General features: G+C 50.9%; 1 protein-coding gene across 1 annotated transcript in view; it reads right to left on the bottom strand.

Moving 5' to 3' along the window:
* Positions 1 to 18,044, bottom strand: part of MLYCD (malonyl-CoA decarboxylase) — a 19,786-nt gene extending 1,742 nt beyond the window's left edge. Inside the window, exons 1-4 of the mRNA XM_007939130.1 lie at positions 17,502 to 18,044; positions 8,091 to 8,203; positions 6,802 to 6,958; positions 4,973 to 5,122 (exon numbers count right to left, since the gene is read on the bottom strand). Coding sequence (XP_007937321.1) covers positions 4,973 to 5,122; positions 6,802 to 6,958; positions 8,091 to 8,203; positions 17,502 to 18,044 — 963 coding nt within the window. The remainder of the gene's footprint in view (positions 1 to 4,972; positions 5,123 to 6,801; positions 6,959 to 8,090; positions 8,204 to 17,501) is intronic.
* Between the last annotated feature and the right edge of the window lie 339 nt (positions 18,045 to 18,383).

Here is an 18,383-nt window from a genome sequence, read left to right as displayed (position 1 = left end):
GCAGTTCCAGTCTGTCCTCTGGGGGCGCTGTGGGTCAGAATGGACTCCACGGCAGTGAGTATGGTTTGGGCTTTGCTTCCATTAAGACTGACAGCCTTGGACATCCTGTGGGGCAGCTCCACTCTGTCCTCTAGGGGTGCTGTGGGTCAGAAGAGACTCCATGGCAGTGGGATGGGATGCCTGATGAATGGGTATCATGAGCATTTTCTCATTACCTTTAAACTCACACATGTAATATCAGAAGATACGGCCGTGCTGAAATTTTTCTAACTGCATTCTGTTCACTGGGCATGAGGCAGCTCCCCAGTTTCTGCTTTTACAAACCGTGATGTACGCCTGCACGTAGAAGGCAAACACCGCTTCCTCCAGACTCTCTCAGCAGCACTCTGGCTCAGAGCCTGGTGGTTTAGGACTAAGTGGCCTGCTCTGGTTTAGGGCGAATGACCCAGACCCTGTGGCCTTGATCCTTTGACTGCCTTTCTCAGCCTATGCACCCCCCTCCTCACCTCCCCAGCACCTTCAGCAATGAAGAGGGGACCCAGAAGAAGCGAGTTATTTAGATGTGGCTCTTCACCACCTGGAGTGGGGGGAGCAGAGAGCAGTCCTACTGCAGCTCAGCCTAGCAGAGCCCCAGCTCCTTGGATGTCCACTTGACCGTGAACCTCATGGGACATGGAGGTGTTCTAAGGCCACAGTCTTTCTCTGAGGAGGAACACTGGTGGCAGTGTCCATGCTGAGCCACCCCAAGTGGGGACAGCATCTCAAGCCAGTTCTCAGCAAGCCACCTAATGTGATGGCTGATGCTGGGCCAGCTGGGCGGGGCCCTGATCGTGGCATCCATCCTCCTCCGGCCTGTGATCTGATGGAAGGGGAGCTTTCTTGGGGGTGTGGCCTGCACCCAACGCACATGGATGTTCTTGTAAAGTTTACTCTCCATCAGCATCCAACTGACCCTCTCACCTCCAGTTCCTGGGATGTGAGCCAGCAGCCTGCCACCTGACCTGCTGACTTTGGGTCCCTGCAACCACTAGGGTCTAAAGAAGACTGAGGCCTGAGGCCTGAGCCATGGATTTGGAGCTCACTAGCCTCCACAGCTGCAGGAGCTGTTTGCTCACTCTCTCTCGCTCCTCCTCTTCCTCTGTATGCTTCACTGGTTTTACTTCTCCCAGATCAATCTACAGACAGCCTAAGACATGGTACCAAGAGTAGTTCTAGAGGAACAAGACTATAAGGAAGTTTCCTGAACTGGTTCTCAGCCCGGCTGGTCTTAAAGGCACTGATGACTCCGCCTCCAGTAGCAAAGAGGACACTGCTAACCCACGGCGTGAGGCGGCAACAGAACCACACAAAATACCACGGGGCCATCTACTTCCATAGTGATGCTGCTTCGGAAACCCAAGGAGGGGTCGCTATGAGTCGGATCCGACTCGACAGCAGTGAGTTTGGTGCTTCTGGTTTGGATCAAGTACTTGTGAGAGCCCAGGCTCTGGGTGACCGCACAGTTGGTACTTTTCTGTAGTTCTGTCAGAATGAGAAGCGTCAGGGAGCTGGTTCCTAGACAAAGCAGTGAAAGGGACGAGCTCAAAGCTGCCGAGTCACCGCTCAGCACCACACACAAGACCTGAAAGCTGCCACTTGTGCCCTGAAAGAAAGGCCTATTTCTTGAAGTAACAGAGCTGACACTGCTGATGACAAAGCCCGAGTCTTATCGTAAGAGTGGCCAAATTACGACATCAAGTGAATTCTCGACCTCAAATGGGGTCTGGGGTTAAAGTGAGGGCTCTGACTGGGAAGAAATGGGATCCTGAAACTTGGGATGGGGCTGCGTGGGCAGATAATCAGGAAGCTGGGGACACTGGCCGCTGAATTCCATGGAGTCCCTCCCACCGGCAGAACCAGTCCTCGAACCATCACCTGAAGAGATCAGTCCAGTGAGTCAGCTAAGTCACCCTCCCCAGTGACACCCCCACCCCTTCACCCTCATCTGATGAGATTAACCCAGGTGTGCCCCCAGAGTCTTTATCTGAGACACCTCCTGGGGCAATGCCTGGAACATCGCCCGAGGCAGGTGCCGTACAAGACATTGCAGAACGACCCGGGACCCACATCCGCCACTCATTCTTGCTTCTAGATCTATTAACTAGACTTACGTCCCAGGGAGCCCCAAGAAGTGAAGTTCAAAGTGTGACCCAGGAAGAAGTGCACTACACTCCAAAAAAGCTGCCTGATTGCTCTAATATGTACTAACAGAAACCTGGGGAACGTGTGTGGCAACGGCTATTAAGGGTGTGGGATAATGCTGCAAGGAACATCTTCATTCACTGTTTCAGCTCAAGAATTTAGAAGAAGATCTAATAGTTTATTTGGTTCACTGAAGCATGGATTAAGTGGTGGTCTATACTACATCGAGCTGAAATGCCAGACCTGCCTGTAAAAGAAGGTATCCAAGGGTTTATGAAAATTGGCAACTTAGGGTGGATTTATCAAGTTGGACCCACAGACTCACCCATGGAGTACCCAGAGGACGTATCTTTTACCACAATAGCGAGGAACACATTTTGTATAATAACAGGCCAATGACCATAGAATTCACTGGTCTTACTATGTTCCCCATCATCCTGAAGCAGTTGGTTTAATAGAACAATGGAATAGCCTTTTAAAGATACAATTACAATGCCAGCTGGGTGGTAATACCTTCTAGAGTTGGGCCAATGTTCTCCAGGAAGCTGTATATGCTCTAAACCAGCATCCAATATATGGTGCTTTTATTCCCACAGCCAGGATTCACGGGTCCAGGAAACAAGGGGTAGAGAAAGGGGAGTAGTGTCACACTATACCTCTAGTGACTCAATCCCAAAATTCTTGCTTCCTGTCCCTGTGACCCTATGCTCTGTGGTTCTAGAGATCTTAGTTCCAAAGGGTGGAATGCTCCTTTTAGGAGACAGCACTGATCCATTGAACTGGAAGTTAAGAATGCCCCCCGGCCACTTTGGGCTTCTCATGTCTCTGGATCAACAGGCAAAGAAAGGAGTTACCATACTGGCTGGTATGACTGATTCTGATGACCACATGAAAATCTAATTGATACTACATAATGTGGGTAAAGAGCATGTCAGGAATATAGGAGATCCCGTAGGGCATTTCTTAGTACTACTATGCTCTGTGATTAAAGTCAATGGAAAACTACAGCAACTCAGTTCCAATGTGACTATTGATGGCCTGGACACTTCAGGAGTGAAGGTTTGGGTAACCCCACCAGGCAAAGAACCATGACCAGCTGAGGTGCTTTCTGAGAGCAAAGGGAATACAGACTGGGTGGTGGGAGAAGCAGCTCTAACTACCAGTTACAACCATTTGTAAAAGAGGACTGAAATTGTTCTGAGTGTTTCTTCCTTGTTCTATTATACATGTACTTGGCATTTATATAAACATACATAAGCCAAAAAAAACCAAACTCACTGCTGTCGAGTCGACTGCGACTCATAGTGACCCCTCCTTGAGTTTCCGAGGCAGTATCACTATGGAAGTAGATTGCCCAGTCTTCCTTCCGAGGAGTGGCTGGTGGGTTTGAACCTCCAGCCTTCTGGTTAGCACTCAAATGCCTTAGGCACTACGCCACCAGAACTCCTATAAAAAATACAGTATTTTTGTTTTCTTCCTTTCCTTACCCCATTACTTATAAAATATAAGATATAGACGGAGCTAGCGCGTTTTTGCGCATATGCATCTTAGTTCTATTATGTTAAGTCCAAGTACAACTTTATAAAAGTGATTATGTATGGTATAAAAAGACATGTACAGGTGCCAGGTTGTCAAGGGATAGGCTGTGATGTTATGTGTTAGGCCTTGATTCTCAGTATTACGTGATTATCCTCTATTTTGTGATCTGCTGTAAGGAGAGCTTCCTTGCAGGTGTGGCCTGCATCTAATACATAGAGATGTTCCAGGAAAGTTTCCTCTTTCTCTCTCTCCTGCATCTGACTTGTCTTCATTAGACCTATGGTTCTTGGGAAGTGAGCCAGCAGCCCGAGAGCTGACCTGATGATTCTGGGATCATCAGCCCCTGCAGCCATGTGAGTCAGGAGAAGCCTCCAGACTGATGCCTGACCACGGATTTGGGACTTGCCAGCCTCCACACTGCCTGAGCCAATCCCCCCTCTATACTTATATGGTTTACTGCTTTTGCTCTTCTGGAGAACCCAGCCTAAAACATCTAATAATGAGATTCTACTTGTAGTTCATCTACACCCCTTCCAAGAGGTCTTTTGTTTTTAATTTTTATTGTGATTTGGGTGAAAGTTTACAGAACTGACTCGACGGCAATGAATTTGTTTTTTTTGGTTTGAGTGTTAAAGCCCAGGCCCAGAACGACACCGAGAGCTTTCTGCAGCAGGATGGGTAACATCACGGAGCAACAAAGGGAAGCAGGCCACACAGACACGGCCAGTGTGCTTCCTTCATGCTGATGCTCAGCTGGATGGCCTGTCAGGGCCAGGAAGCCCTTGGGCGTACAGGCCAGGGGAGGCCAGGGGAGGTCAAGTGTGGCTCGGATGACTGCACAATCACCACCTGAGCTGGGACCTTCACAAGGTGAAACCAGGCACTTATAGCAATGGCTCCAGGACACTGCGTGTGAATCAGGACTGTCCTGGGCACCCCAGGGACAGCTGATGTCCTAGGACATGCCTGCAGCGTGTGGACAATCGCAAGGCTGGATGCTGGGTGGCTTGTTCCCACATGTCCCCCATCTCTCTGGTAACCTCACAGTTCCTAGAAACTGCACAAGGGTATCTGGCATCTTCCTACTCCCTTCCCTCTTCCCTCTCCTTTATCCCTGTGCAGAGGGATGACCAGCAAGATTTATCACCAATCACGAACCCCAACACCTCACAAGACTCATCCGGGATTATTATTAGGCAAGATAATCAGAGATGCGGACAGAACACGGCATGTTCGACTTGGGCACACTTACCTGGAGCTCCTTTATGACACGTTTTATAAGGAATGTTCCGAGCTCAACGCCCTGCAGACCTTGCTGGGTCAAACTGATGGAGTAAAATATCGCAGCGGCGATTTTGCTCTTATCCTCGGTTTCTGAGGGTGGGTATTCCTTCACTATGGCCTGGAAGACAGGAATGGTCACTGTGAGCACGGGCTTTGGTGCACTCACCCCCGCCACGTTCTATCAGAGGAATGCCACTGGAGGGGGCTGTGGTGGCTGTGTCCCACTGGGAATGCTCCGGAGGTGGGGGCTGCACAACCACCCCAGCTTGTTCGCTTAGCTACATCATGTCTACCATGTGGAAATTCGCATGAGACCCTGATGAAGGGCAAACCATGTCCTTCTTTTCCTTTCAGGCCTTTGTACAAACTGAACCTTACGTAACACTCCCCGACAATACCCAGAGGTAACACGCTAAGCCTCTGTCCAGGCAACTCTAGTTCCTTTTGCTTTTCTGTAAAAACCAGCTTTTTCTACCTTTTAGTTAGTTGCCATATGCAGTCCTACATAATTTTACCTTTTATGACTTTTCTATGCACCTTTTTGATGCTAGGAAACGCACAAGAAATGATCAAGAAGCTGACTTGGATTGGAAAGTCACTTCCCCAGGTGTGGTTTTATTGGCTTGTTTTTGACTGTAGGGCTTCTTTGAACACTGATACTCTGAAGGTCATTCATAAGAGTGGACTAGGAAGTTGTAACTTTTCAGTTTGCCTTCATGCAGGTCCGGCCAGTTTACTTTTTTTTTTTTTTTCTTTTAATACTTTAGTGTGTTTTCAGTGAAGGCTTGTAGCAGGTTCCCAGTCAATAATTTCTACACAAACTGTTCAGTGACACTGGTTATGTTCTTCACCATGTGTGAACATTCTCCTAAGTTTCCACTCTGGTTGCTCTGTTTCCAGTCAACTGTTTGGCCTCATCTGGGTGAGTTTCTGAAGGAGCCCAGTCCTCATGGTGATGTCCGTTACTGTGGGAGCCAACGTGTTGTTTAGCTACAAGGGCCAGCTTACGTTGAGGACGACGCTGCAGCAAAATCCCGCAGCTACCTTGTATTTAGGCAGGGGGGGTTTGAACCCCGAGTCCATGGATGGGCTTTCTGAAGCTGTGCCTAACACCTGGGGCTCTGCACACTGCCCTCTGCTTGCATGTCTACCAGGTTCCCAGTGGGGTCTGTAAGCCCCCAAAGGTTAAGGACATGCTCTAAGGAAAATGAGGGAGATCATCAAACAGAGCTGGGGACTTCCCCTGAGCCCAGTCCCTCTGCATCGTCCATACTCTTCATCCCTTGTTGTTCAAGAAACTGGTGCACCTGTGTGACCATCCCAGCCATTCTTGTTGGACTCGACGGGAAGAAGACACATTTGTTATAAAATTCCCTTATATCTCACTTGCCCAGCACAGTGCAGGGCCCACACAAGGCATACGGTAAGTCATTTATTTTTGAATCACGTGTCTTTTAAAACTCCATACAGCATTTCACAAATGTTGAAACACTGACTCGAGTGTCCTACCTCTTCCCCCATCACCACCACTTTCCGCTGCACAAGTGTTCTAGGACAGACTTCAACTGCATCTCAGCTTGCTCACAATCAATACATGGGTACTGATGTTTTCTCACCCACTACGTGGCTATGTTCAACAAGGCAAATTTGGAAATTTTATCTAACCAATACAAAAATCCGAAGCCCTTTATTTTAGAAAGCCAGGATAAAATGAAGTAAATGAAGTAAAAAAAAAAATAACACTGCAGAGGCCTCCGGGACGGCTGGTTTGCTCCCGAGTGGACTGTGGGGAGGTACCTGGATGTTGCTGGTGATCTCACTAGTCAGGGCCACGTGTAGAACCACCAGGGGCTCCTCGGGGGTGGAACAGTGAGAAAAAAAATAGCATCTCCTGTAGGGTCCGACACGACGCTTTATATCCATCCAATTTTTTACGGGGTGCACTGCTTCAGACCTGGTGAGAATATCATAAAAAGATAAAAAAGAAAAAAATGTGTTAACTTACAAGTTCAAGAACCATTGCTGTCTCCTATTTATCATGCCTTTAAACACAGCTTTAACTGACTCCTCAGAAGAGTCAAAGAAAATCATTTTCACGTGAAACAGCACCAAGACGAATCACAATTAATGACCATTTTACACACAGAGTTGTGCTCTAATTCGCAATCCCGTTTGAAGACACGTTTGTGATGCTCCGGGGAAGCGTCTGTGCAGGCAGATGCCCAGTCAGGCTCCCAGCTGCTGTGCTCTGCTTTCCTTCGGCTGCTGCAGGCTGGAAGTAACTGTTCACACGGTGACACTTGTCCCAGGTTCCCTTGTCTAGCCGCCTCGTCCGACCACTCACCAGCTGTCAGCACTATGAACCCTTTCAGTTTGTGACACCTCCAAGAGTGTGACAGTTTTAAGCCCGAGAGCCCATCAATGACGGGGAATACGAAGATCCTGAGATGGAGAGAGGTTCTTTGGTTTATGAGGACAACCATGACACGTGAGCACATGCACTGTGTCTCACAGAAGCTATCTCCCTGGGTGGTGCAAACGATGAAATGCTTGGCTGCTAAAGGTAACGCTGGTGGTTCAAATCTACCCAGAGGCGCTTTGGAAGAAAGGCCTGGTGAACTCCTTCTGAAACATCAGCCACTGAAAACCCCACGGAGCACAGTTCTGTTGACACACAGGGTTGACGTGAGTTGGGGGCTGGCTCGATGGCAACATTTTTGGACAAGTCTAATTATGTGTCACACTGTCACTGCAGAGGTTTTACTCAAAGGAGAACTCTTAACAATGAGATGAAGTAAACGCCTTTTTGGTTAGTGATGCAAGTATGGGACCCAGTGAATCTGCACAATGCTGATGACAGGGTTTGGGGAAGATGCAAAGTGGCTGTGCTAGCTTTTAGTGAGGACATAAAGAGGAGGCTCTGGGCAGGTGTGCTGACACCCAGGCCCTTCCTCCACTGTGGTCTTGGTATCAGTTGCTGCAAGCGGCCACATCTGGGCAGATTAGCTGGGTGCCACCCAGCTGACCCAGCTTGCCTGGACATGAACATGTAGGCGGGGCTGGCCGAGAGCCAAGTGCATACTTACTCACTGATCTTCTGAAGCACCTCACACGGCGAATGCCAGGTGACCCGTTCTAGGTTGAGGAACCCGGAAGAGAACCACTCTGAGACCATGCTTTTCAGCACCCCGTCCATCTCCTGGAAAGGGGGAGAGCGAGTATGGGCCATCAGCTGAGATCGAGCCCACCTGCGCAGGGTCCCAGCTGGAGCAAAGACGTGAAAGCACCACACGGCAGAACGCCAAGCCCCAAGGACAAGCGAACTGACGTGAAAGTGCATGGAGATCCAGGCTTCCTGGTGGTTACCAGGGCTGGTGCGAGGGGGAGGTAGGGAGGTACTTAAGCGGCCCTGGGTTTCTGTTAAAGGTGGTGAAAACATTTGGAAATGGACAGTGGTGGTGGTTCACAACATGGTGAATGCAGTTAATGTCACTGAATTGTACGTGTGAAAACAGCTGAAATAGCAAATGTATATACCATTTTTAGGGAGCTCTGGTAGCGTAGTGCCCAAGACACTTGATTGCTAACCAGAAGGCTGGCGGTTCAAACCCACCAGCCACTCTTCGGAAGGAAAGGTTGGGCAGTAGTGATAGTGCCTCGGAAACCCAGGGAGGGGTCGCTATGAGTCGGGTCCAACTCGACGGCACACAACAACAACATACCATTTTTAGAAGTAGATAAGATGTAAGTGAATAGAAACTAGAATAAAATGATTTAATCAAATCAGGAATGCAGTGATTGTCAGACACACTATTATTATATGTCCACTAAGGTTAAGGAAAAAAAAAAGCTGTCCACTGAACTGTGACCGAGTGTCATCTGGAAGACGTCTAATATGCACACTTTACCACAATGGAAAAAATGAAAAAAACAAGACAAAGCACTTACTGCTCTTCAAATATGCAAACACATAAACAAACTTCTGCACTTTTCCAGATTCCTGGACCCCTTGGAATTCATGTCTGGACCGTTCCAAGTGGTCTACGGACCCAGCTCTGAGCGGCCACACTGGTCAGGAATGGACTGTCTGAGCCCCATGTGAGCGCATTGGCATCTCCGCTCCTGCCACAGGCAGGCTCACGGTAAGAAAAGCCGAAGTACTCTGGTTCACTGTTGCTGACGACCATACCCCGTCCACAAGCATATCCGTGCTATTCTGGGTCATTACCAACTATAACATGTGACACTGGTCTGTGAGCACAGGGAATCTAGGTTGAAGGTCACCAGTCTCCACCGTTAGTTCCAAGCCCTGTGACAGCTTCTGGGGCTGGAATACGGCCTCAGTGTGCAGCAAGGGTACCGGGTGACAAGCAACAGGAGGGAAGGACTCTCTCATGCCTTCCACTCATGAACTCAGCAATCGTTTATCCACAGGATGAGGCTGAGAACACTCCCCGCCCAGGACCACGCTGTGAGGATGAAGCTCCTGGGAGGTGACTCGCGCAGGGCTGACCTTACTCTGTGCTGCTGAGCTCAGCGACCTGGGATGACACTGCCTGGAAGCCAGCTGCCTCCCTCTCAACCGAGAAAAAGCTGTCTCCCACCTTGTCTGGGGATTGTGAACCGAGAGCACCCATTTTCACGGTCGCTCCCAGGGAACCAGGCCCCTGCGTGCAGCAGAACCAAGTGCTGCTGCTGGGTGGCGGGTCAGACCTGAGTAACCCACACGGCTCTTGCTGGCTGGTCTGCAGATCCCGATTGCCTGGCCTTTTTCCCTAGTTTTGGTCAGAAACTCTGCCGAAACCCGTTTGTCACCACAGCGGGACACAAGCCTCCACTGGCAGATGGGAGGAGGCTGTGCACGAGGGGCATCGGCCGGGACCGAACCCGGGTCTCTTGCATGGAAGGTGAGAACACCACCTCTGGGCCACACTGCCCTGGCCATTTTCACATGTGAGTGACTTTTCAGCGCTCAGCAATCTTGAGGTGGATTACAAAGTAACTGGTAAGGGGCTCCGTCCTTCAGAAGACATGGACCCCTCCCCAACGTGCTGCTGCCTCAGCCCTCCTCTTCAGGCGCCTTGTTACCTCTGCTTTGCTACGTACCGCAGAGCGCGTGCTGCAGACCACCGTGCAGTCGGCTGAGGCAGGGCCTCGCACAGCCCGACAGCTCCCCTCATTCAAAGCCGACTATCAAGATCACGCACAAGGCGTGCCTTCCGTACTGCTTTCATGGCTTATGCAGACACGGTCAAGGCTGCACAGGCCACCTAGACAGGCCACCCTGAAGAGCCGATCCCACGACGACACCTGAAGAGCTTCCAGCGCAGAGTTCAGAAGGGCCGCATGGCCCCCAGCTGCCATCTTCAGTCCAGGCAGAGCTCGGGGGGATAGTCTGTCATCTCTTAGCACTCAACCAGGAACAATTTCAGCCAGTTGTCGGAGGTCAGGGTCACTGGCCTGAAGGCTATGAACTGCTTTCCCTCAGGGCACTAACTCTGTTCAACTCCCACCCTCCCTGGACGAAAAGCCCTAGCAGGGCCAGAATGCCACCCAGCACTCAGACCTTCTCCCGTGCTGGGCATTTTATCGAGAAGAAAATGAACTCTTCTATTCAAGTGGGCCTTTAGAAACGTCTCATCTCCGAGAAAGAGGAAACGCCCGTAGCCACACCACACCCACCCCTAAAGGCAGGCAGGAGCAGAGCACAGCTCCCTATACACTAAACCGTTATCGAGCCGACCCAACTCATGGTCACCCCATGTATATCACAGCCGACCTACTCCACAGGGTTTTCAATGGCTTTCGGAAGTGGATGACCGCCTGCTTTCCAAGGCACCTCTGGGTAATTTTGAACTGCCAACCTTGCGGTTTGCAGTCACGTGCTTAACTGACTCCTCACCCAGGGACTCCTACCTGCACACACACCTCCAAGTGCATGAGGGCACTCTGTTCAGGGGCACTCACTCTTCCTCAAGCCTTTGGGCCCTTCTAGCAGTCACAGCTGAACAAAAGGCTACTAACTGAAAGGTCGGCAGCTTGAACCCATCAGCTGCTCCACGGGAGAAAGATGAGACAGTCTGCTTCTACAGACTGACAGCCTCGGAGACCCGATGGGGCAGTTCCACTCCGTCCTCTAAGGGTGCTGAGTCAGAATTGATTTCATGGCACTGGGTAGGAGTCACAGCTGGTTAAGACTAGCTGTCACCTGCCACACTCCTGGCACCACTGACTCCACTTACAACAAGGAGTGCAGGGGGCAAACAGCAGGGTGGGTTGGAATCTGTTCCCCCCTGTGCTCAACCCATGAAAGAACAAGCTAGTCAGGCTCATTCTCAAGGAGGCCACAAGTCTCAGCACAGTGACAAGTTCTGAACTCACCTGGAGCTTCCACAGAAGAAAACCAGCACCTAAAAAGGAGGCTCGTCCACCCGTGATGGAGAGTGTGAGGACGCTGCTCTCCGATTCACACCACTCCCTACGTCCACCCTCTCCAGGTTAAACTAAAGTTGGGGTCTTGAGATCACACAAGTCAAAGATACTGATGGTCACTGTCCTGTCAAATTCCTTAATTACTAAGACAACCGAAATGCCTTCCTTGGAATAAATCAATCCACAAGGATCAATTTATTATAATCCAATGATTACTACAAATCTACAAAGATTTTTTACAAAGTAAAAAATTACTACAAATCTAAGTCTAGAGATGGGGCTGGCTTGTAGCCGCCTTTTCACACCCGGAAGACCAAGTTCATCATCTCTGGACATTGGCCTTGCTATCCTCAACAGCACAGCACACCCATCTGACCTTTGCTGGCTGTGAAACTGTCTCCAAAACAGCTCTTGTTTCTTCCCAGAGAAGAGGCTTGGGACTGACTCTGAACCTAAGGATCCCCACAAGAGAGAAGAGAACTGTATCCGGCTTAAAATACCCCAGGAAAGTGATCTGCCCCACAGGTCATGTGGCACAGGGCCGTAGGCTGGGTATTGCTCGGATCTGAAAGGTCAGTCTTCCAGATTCCCCCATCTAGCCCACGCCCATAGCTGGGTCAGAGACCAACGCCCTGACCCAGTGTGACCACATGTGAGCTGTGGTGTTAGCAAAGCTCTCCGATGTCCCATAGGGCATTTCTTAGAAGAGCAGCAGGCTGACCGTGAGTCCACAGAATCTGCTCACCTCCCTACAGAGCCCACTGGTGAGGATGTTAAAACCACACAGCTATTCAGGGGCCCCTCCCTCCCAGTCCAGGGCTTCCTCCTCACTACCCAAACCCAACCCAACCCGCTGCCTGTGAGTTGGCTCTGCTTCACGCACCCCATGTGTTAGAGTAGAGCTGTTCCACAGGGCGTTCATAGCAGTAATCCTCACAGAAACACAAAGCCATATCTTTCTTCCTCAGAGCACACAGTGGGTGCCGAGCAGCTGGTGGGCGCGAACTGCCAACCTTTGTCAGTAGCTGAGCGCTTAACCACTGCCCTTGACTGAGTCCAAAAAATCAAATTCATTGCCATCGAGTTGATTCCAACTCAGAGCTACCCTCATTGGGCTTCCAAGGCTGGAAGCCTTTACAGAAGTGGACTGCCTCATCTTTCTTCCAGGGAGCTCCTGGTAGGTTCGAACCGACCTTCAGGTTAGCAAACAAACGCTTTAACCACTACATCACCAGAGCTCCTGTGACTAAGTGATCAACTCACTGTTGATCCCAACTCACAGCGACCCCCGTTGGGTTTCTGAGATGGTAAATCTTTATGGAATTAGGTTGCCCAGTCTTCCATCCACAGAGTGGCTTGTGGGTTTGAACCTCCAACCTTCTGGTTAACAGGTCAGTTAGTAGTGCCTCAGGCACTACACCACCAGAGCTCTTTTGACTAAGTGAACAGTCAAGTGCAAATCACTCACACCACCCAAGGACCCCACTCTGTCCACCATCCTGTAAACCACACACCATCAGCATGGCTACATGGCTTCACACGTGCCATGTATTTGGAAACTGTCTTTGTACCTATAGGACTCAGTAAGCAAGGCATGTGGGACAGGGCACACACTCAAGACCAAGTTCAGAGCTGTATCCCAGAGCAGTCACTGTACCTACCTCACAAGTTCAAGGTCAACAGGGACAGGCAAGAAATGCACATGGGCCGGTGCAGCTGTGTCCCCAGTAAGGAGTGCCGAGGCCTTGGGCTCCCCTACAGCATCTAGTTAACACGGAGCATCTCTGCAGGGTAGCACAGGGCCACAAGGGTGTGGGCCTGGCTCCTGCCCTGAAGCTCAGTGTGCTAAACATTTGGTGGCTTCTAATGTTGAATTCCTAAAAATGAAACGGTCCAACCCATCTCCTCTTTATTGTGGAAGCAAAATCCAGAATGAGGTAAAAGCAAGGGGATCAAAATGGATGGTACACAGTGAGTGATTCATTATCTGCTCTTGGTTGACCATTGGCATGAACAGATTAGGGAAACGACGTTCTCTGATGTAAGCGACCGGGACTCGTACAAAGCTCAGGTAACCTTGGAGAACAGAGGGACAGATCTAGCTGCTGGTGGTCAGAAGGCTAGGATTTCCAGGAGACAGAGTCCTGATGGAGCCACTAGAAAAGGCTTCTGTGTGAGCTATGCCCAGACTCCACTGCTGTTGGGCCGGCTCTGCTTCACGGCAAACCTCACGTATACAGGAGACACCGCAAAACCCCATGTGAAACAATCACCACTCATCTGTTAACCGTCTTTATGTCATTTCTGGCCTGAGAGCATGCAATGCTTTTTCCATTTCCTTCTCCCTGAAAAACCGAGGAGGGTATCATACCTGCTGGAGGTTCAGTGAAAAAAGGGGAAGGCCCTCAACGAGATGGACCCACAAAGTAGCTGTGATGACGGGCTCAAGCACAGCAATGACTGTGAGGATGACGCAGGACCGGGCAGTATTTCGCTCTGTTGTCCGCAGGGCCACTGAGTCGCTACTGACTCAACCAACAAAACTCATGGGCATCTCAGGACTGGCATCGCCATAGCCTCTGGGTTTCCTAGGGTCAAGCTCCTCTCTGCTAACAGAAGTCCCAACATTGTAGCTTTCTGTTGCCATTGGTTTTTCTTCTCTACTATGTACTTATCAAGTTTTCTTATGTTGGAAAGGACTAGGTGATGTATTCAGTAGTGCCTCCCAGAGCCAGAGAATTTAGACGTGGGTGGGAATGAAGAAATCACCCAGGGCCACAGTGTGCTGAAGGTGGCCGAGGGCTGGTCTGATGCATGACTCTTGGCTTCAGAGAACCTCCCAAGCCCTTCTCGGCTCCCTTCCAGGTCAGAATCCTGTCACAGGGTGGAGCTGCCAGACCTTGAGACAGACGGGTGGATTATCCTGTGCTAATGTGTCCTGTGGGGTCCCCAGAAGTCTACCTTAACGTGTCAGTCATCATTTGTGTAGGTGAGAAACTGAAGACATGGTTCCCACCTCTAAGGGAGCTGATGATCTAGTTGGGGAGCTGTTTCAAACACCACTTTCCATGGTTCACGTATAAAATACAAGGAAAGGGGACAGACGCACCATTCACTGTGAAGCTCAAAACAGCAGTGACACCTTGAACTGCAGTGGCTGGGGCAAGCTCATCGAAGGAGCTGGGGTTAGAATTCAAGGGTGGGTGGGGTTCCCACAGACCTTCCAAGCTCATCGAAGGAGCTAGGGTTAGAGTTCAAGGGTGGGTGGGGTTCCCACAGACCTTTTCCAAGCAGGAAGTACATCACCATATGGATTTAGGAACTTTCAATCAAAGAACATTCTGGAGGGAAGTGACAGTGGAAGTAAAGATGGAAACGTGGTCCAGGATGGCTTGGTGTGCACCACAAATGCTAAAGGAAAGACTTGGAACTGTTGTCCTGGCCACATGGGGCTGGTGACTGTAGACTTGACCTGTGGTCATGGAGATGATGGAGTCCCTAGGTCGTAAGAGTGGACAACACACTGGGCTGGTAACCAAAAGGTTGGAGGTTCGAATCCACTCAGAGGCACCTGGAAAGAAAGGCCTGGTGATCTACTTCCAGAAAATCAGCCACTGAAAACGCCACGGAGCACAGCTCTGCTCTGACACACGTGGGGTTGCCAGGAGTTACATATGAGTTGACAGTAACTGCTTCTGAAATTGCTTAAAGGTAGATGGCTTGTAAAGTCTCTGAAAGAGTTAATACAACCAGAGAGAGCCTATTACACTTCCAGCCTAGTGAAGCAAAATAAAACCATTAACCAACTGGGCTACTCGCTTTATCTTAACCTCAATCTTATAGTAACAGGCATATTTTAAGAAAACAAATCCATGCTGGAGCTAGTTAAGCTGCAAACTTCCCGAGTTGGTACAAACTACCTAACTTTGGACTAGAGACTGGGCTTGAATGCTGGCTCTCACTAGTGCTATACTCTGAGCACTGTACTTGACCTTGGTAATCTCCAATCACCTTACTTGTAAGTTCCCCACGGGTCCTCAAGGATTAAAGGGGCAAGTGCATGAAATGCCCAGACTTATGTCACACAGAGGTGGGTGCTTCAGTGTTAACTCTTCTCATGCTGGAATGGAAGCTCTGTGAGAGCAGTGACCTTCGAATTTAGAGCTTGCCCAGAATAGGACACACACTCAAGAATTGGTGTTGGATGAATGACCTTGTTCTGGGGACAGATGACACACTATCTAGTTCTTAAGCCTTCTAGGCAATAAGAATCAAGTTCCAGAAAGACCACAGCAGAGCACTGGTCCCTGCTTCAAGAGGAAAAAAGCCTACTTGAGTTGCAGACTAAACACTACCCTCCCTTGAAGTGAATCTGACAGGTGGGCAGATTGAGCAGTGTGCGGGAAGGCTTAGCTGTGCAGACGGGGGCTGTAGCCAGGAACGTGGTGAATTCAACAGAGTGAGGATCCACAACTGACTTGGTGCTGGTGCAATGAGTAACTGCAGGCTCTCGGTCTGGGACTCTTACGGCTGAAGGCATGTGGCCCGTCAGACAACGTAGTGAACCAGTCAGGTAAATCAGGGCCTTTTTTATGGCTGGGAAATTCATGTCACTATTCACTTTCACACAGCTACGGCTGAGGAGCTAAGACAGTAAGGTTTCTGATGATAACCACCATGACCAACACAGCATGCTGGTGCTGTTCAGTGCAGTGCACTGAGCCCTGGCTTTGGCGGGGAGACAGATACCTATTTGCCCCGAGTTCTTGGACAAGTCACATGACCTCAACATCAATTTCCTTGACCATAAAAGGGGCTACAGGAGTCCCTGGCTGGCACAAAGTGTTTGTTAACATGCTCAGCTGCTAACAGAAAAGTCAGAGGCTTAAGTCCACCTAGAGGGGCCTTGAAAGAAAGCCCTGGCCATTTGCTTCTAAAGAATCAGCCATTGATATCCCTATGGGCCACTGTCCTATCCTGACTCACAGGGGGTTGCTTTGTGTCAGAAATCCCCTTGATGGGAACTGGCTTGAACAAGGAATACACACAGCATCCACCTAAGAGTAAGGAAACCATTGTGGTAACTACCACACCAGCGTTCAGAGTTCTTAAATGACTTAGAACACCATCATCCAACTGTTCAAGCCTGTAAAGCCAACTGCACCTCATTGAGGTCTGAATGTCAGGAACCTCCTTAATTATTTACATCAGCTGTTGTTCAGAAAAAGGGTTGGTCAACGGCCCCTCCATATTTAACAACAATAGTAGACTATACTCCACTAGAGTCACAACTGCTTAAACTTAAAAGCATTTATTTGCACCTGACAAAGTGGCTAAAGCATTTGGCTGCTAAGGTTCAAAGCCACTAGCTGCTCTGCAGGAGAAAGCTGAGGCAGTCTGCTTCTGTCAAGAATTACAGCTTTAGAAACCCTATGGGGCAGTTATACTCTGGCCTACAGGGTGGTTGAGTCCGAATCAACTCCATGGAGGTGGGTTTGGTTTAACATGTGCTCACCGTGCTAAGCGGCCTGATTATCTCATGAAGTCAACTTAAAATCATCACATTAGGGCTGGAGTCCTCTGCAAAACGCTCCGCCCACCAAAGTGGTGCAGCAGATAGGGTCCTCAAGACTGCAACCCAATGGTGACCTGGAGTTCTAGTCTAGTACCTAAAGCACTTGACCGCTAACCAGAAGGCTGGCGGGTCAAATCCACCAGCCACTCCTCGGAAGGAAGGTTGGGCAATCTACTTCCGTCATGAAACCGCCTCAGGAAACCAAGAAGGGGTGGCTATGAGGTTGGTTTTTTTTTTTTTTAGAAAAACAAGAGCAGAGACGGAAGCAGGGGTAAGCTCTAAAGAGGCAAAGACTCACAAAGCATAGGAAGGGTGGGAGCTGAGTTTGGAAGGCTGTAACTTCGGGCAAGGTGGGCGAGGCTTCACGCCAGGGAAAGCGAAGTGTCTGCAGCTCGAGGGCCAGGAAAGGGGTGGATGCAGGGGCCTGGACGCAAGGCGGGGGCGCGGCCCGGCAGTCCCCGTTGCCTGGGGGGTGAGGGCGGCCCCTTACCCGGACGTGCGGCCCCTCCACCAGTTTGAGGGTTTGCGCCTCAAGCAGGTCGGCCCGCAGCTGCACCAGGAAGCGCACGCCGCCGTCCAGTTTGCTGATGTAGTGGAAGAGACCGCGATAGCGAGGAACCAGCGCGTAGCGCAGCCGGTCCTCCGCCAGCAGCAGCACCGCCGTCTCCCGCGGCTGCTGGCGCAGCTGGAGCACGCCTGCGCTGTGCTCGGCCACTTGGCCGTGGTCCACGCCGAAGCCCTGCGCCAGGCGGCTCAGCAGCTCGGCCCGCTCCGCCACTTCGGTCAGGCCGCTGTAGAAGCTGACGAAGTCCGCGCACTGGCCCTCGGCCGGCGCCGGCGTCTTCTCGCGCAGCTCGTAGACCGGAGTGGCCGGCACGGCGCGGCGCAGCAACTCGTCCATGGCCCGCTCTAGGGCGCCGGCTGCCTCAGTCTGCCGGCTCAACAGTCGGATCCCGGGCGGACGCCGCGGCCGCGGAGGGAGCTGCCGTGAGAGGAAGCACCGCGCACTCAGACCTGGCCAGAGTCCTCGCATGGCGCCCGGCAACAGCTGGTAAGGGGCGCTCTGACCGTGTCGCCGCGGGCTTCCGACTTCCGGCTTCCGGCGCCCGTCCCATTGGCCGAGATGGGGGCCCGGCAGGGCGGCGACCAATTGCAGGCCTGAGCGACGTGGCGGGGAGGGGCCACCTCGGGGGCGGGGCCCGGAGCCAAGTGAGGCAAAGGTCCCGGCGCGAGCTTCTGGCTCGCTGGCTGCCCTCCGGTCCCGCCTCTTGTCTGTCAGCGGCGTTCTCTGACACCTGGGCTCCTAGTCACCTTCATCCCCTCTTCATGCAGCACCCTGCCCTTGGACCCAGTGCTCTCCTCCATACCAAGG

Source organism: Orycteropus afer, unplaced genomic scaffold (assembly GCF_000298275.1).
Source record: "Orycteropus afer afer isolate SDZICR_OR568_19922 unplaced genomic scaffold, OryAfe1.0 scaffold00057, whole genome shotgun sequence".
Lineage (NCBI taxonomy): Eukaryota > Metazoa > Chordata > Mammalia > Tubulidentata > Orycteropodidae > Orycteropus > Orycteropus afer.
This window is presented reverse-complemented; position numbering and strand designations above follow the sequence as displayed.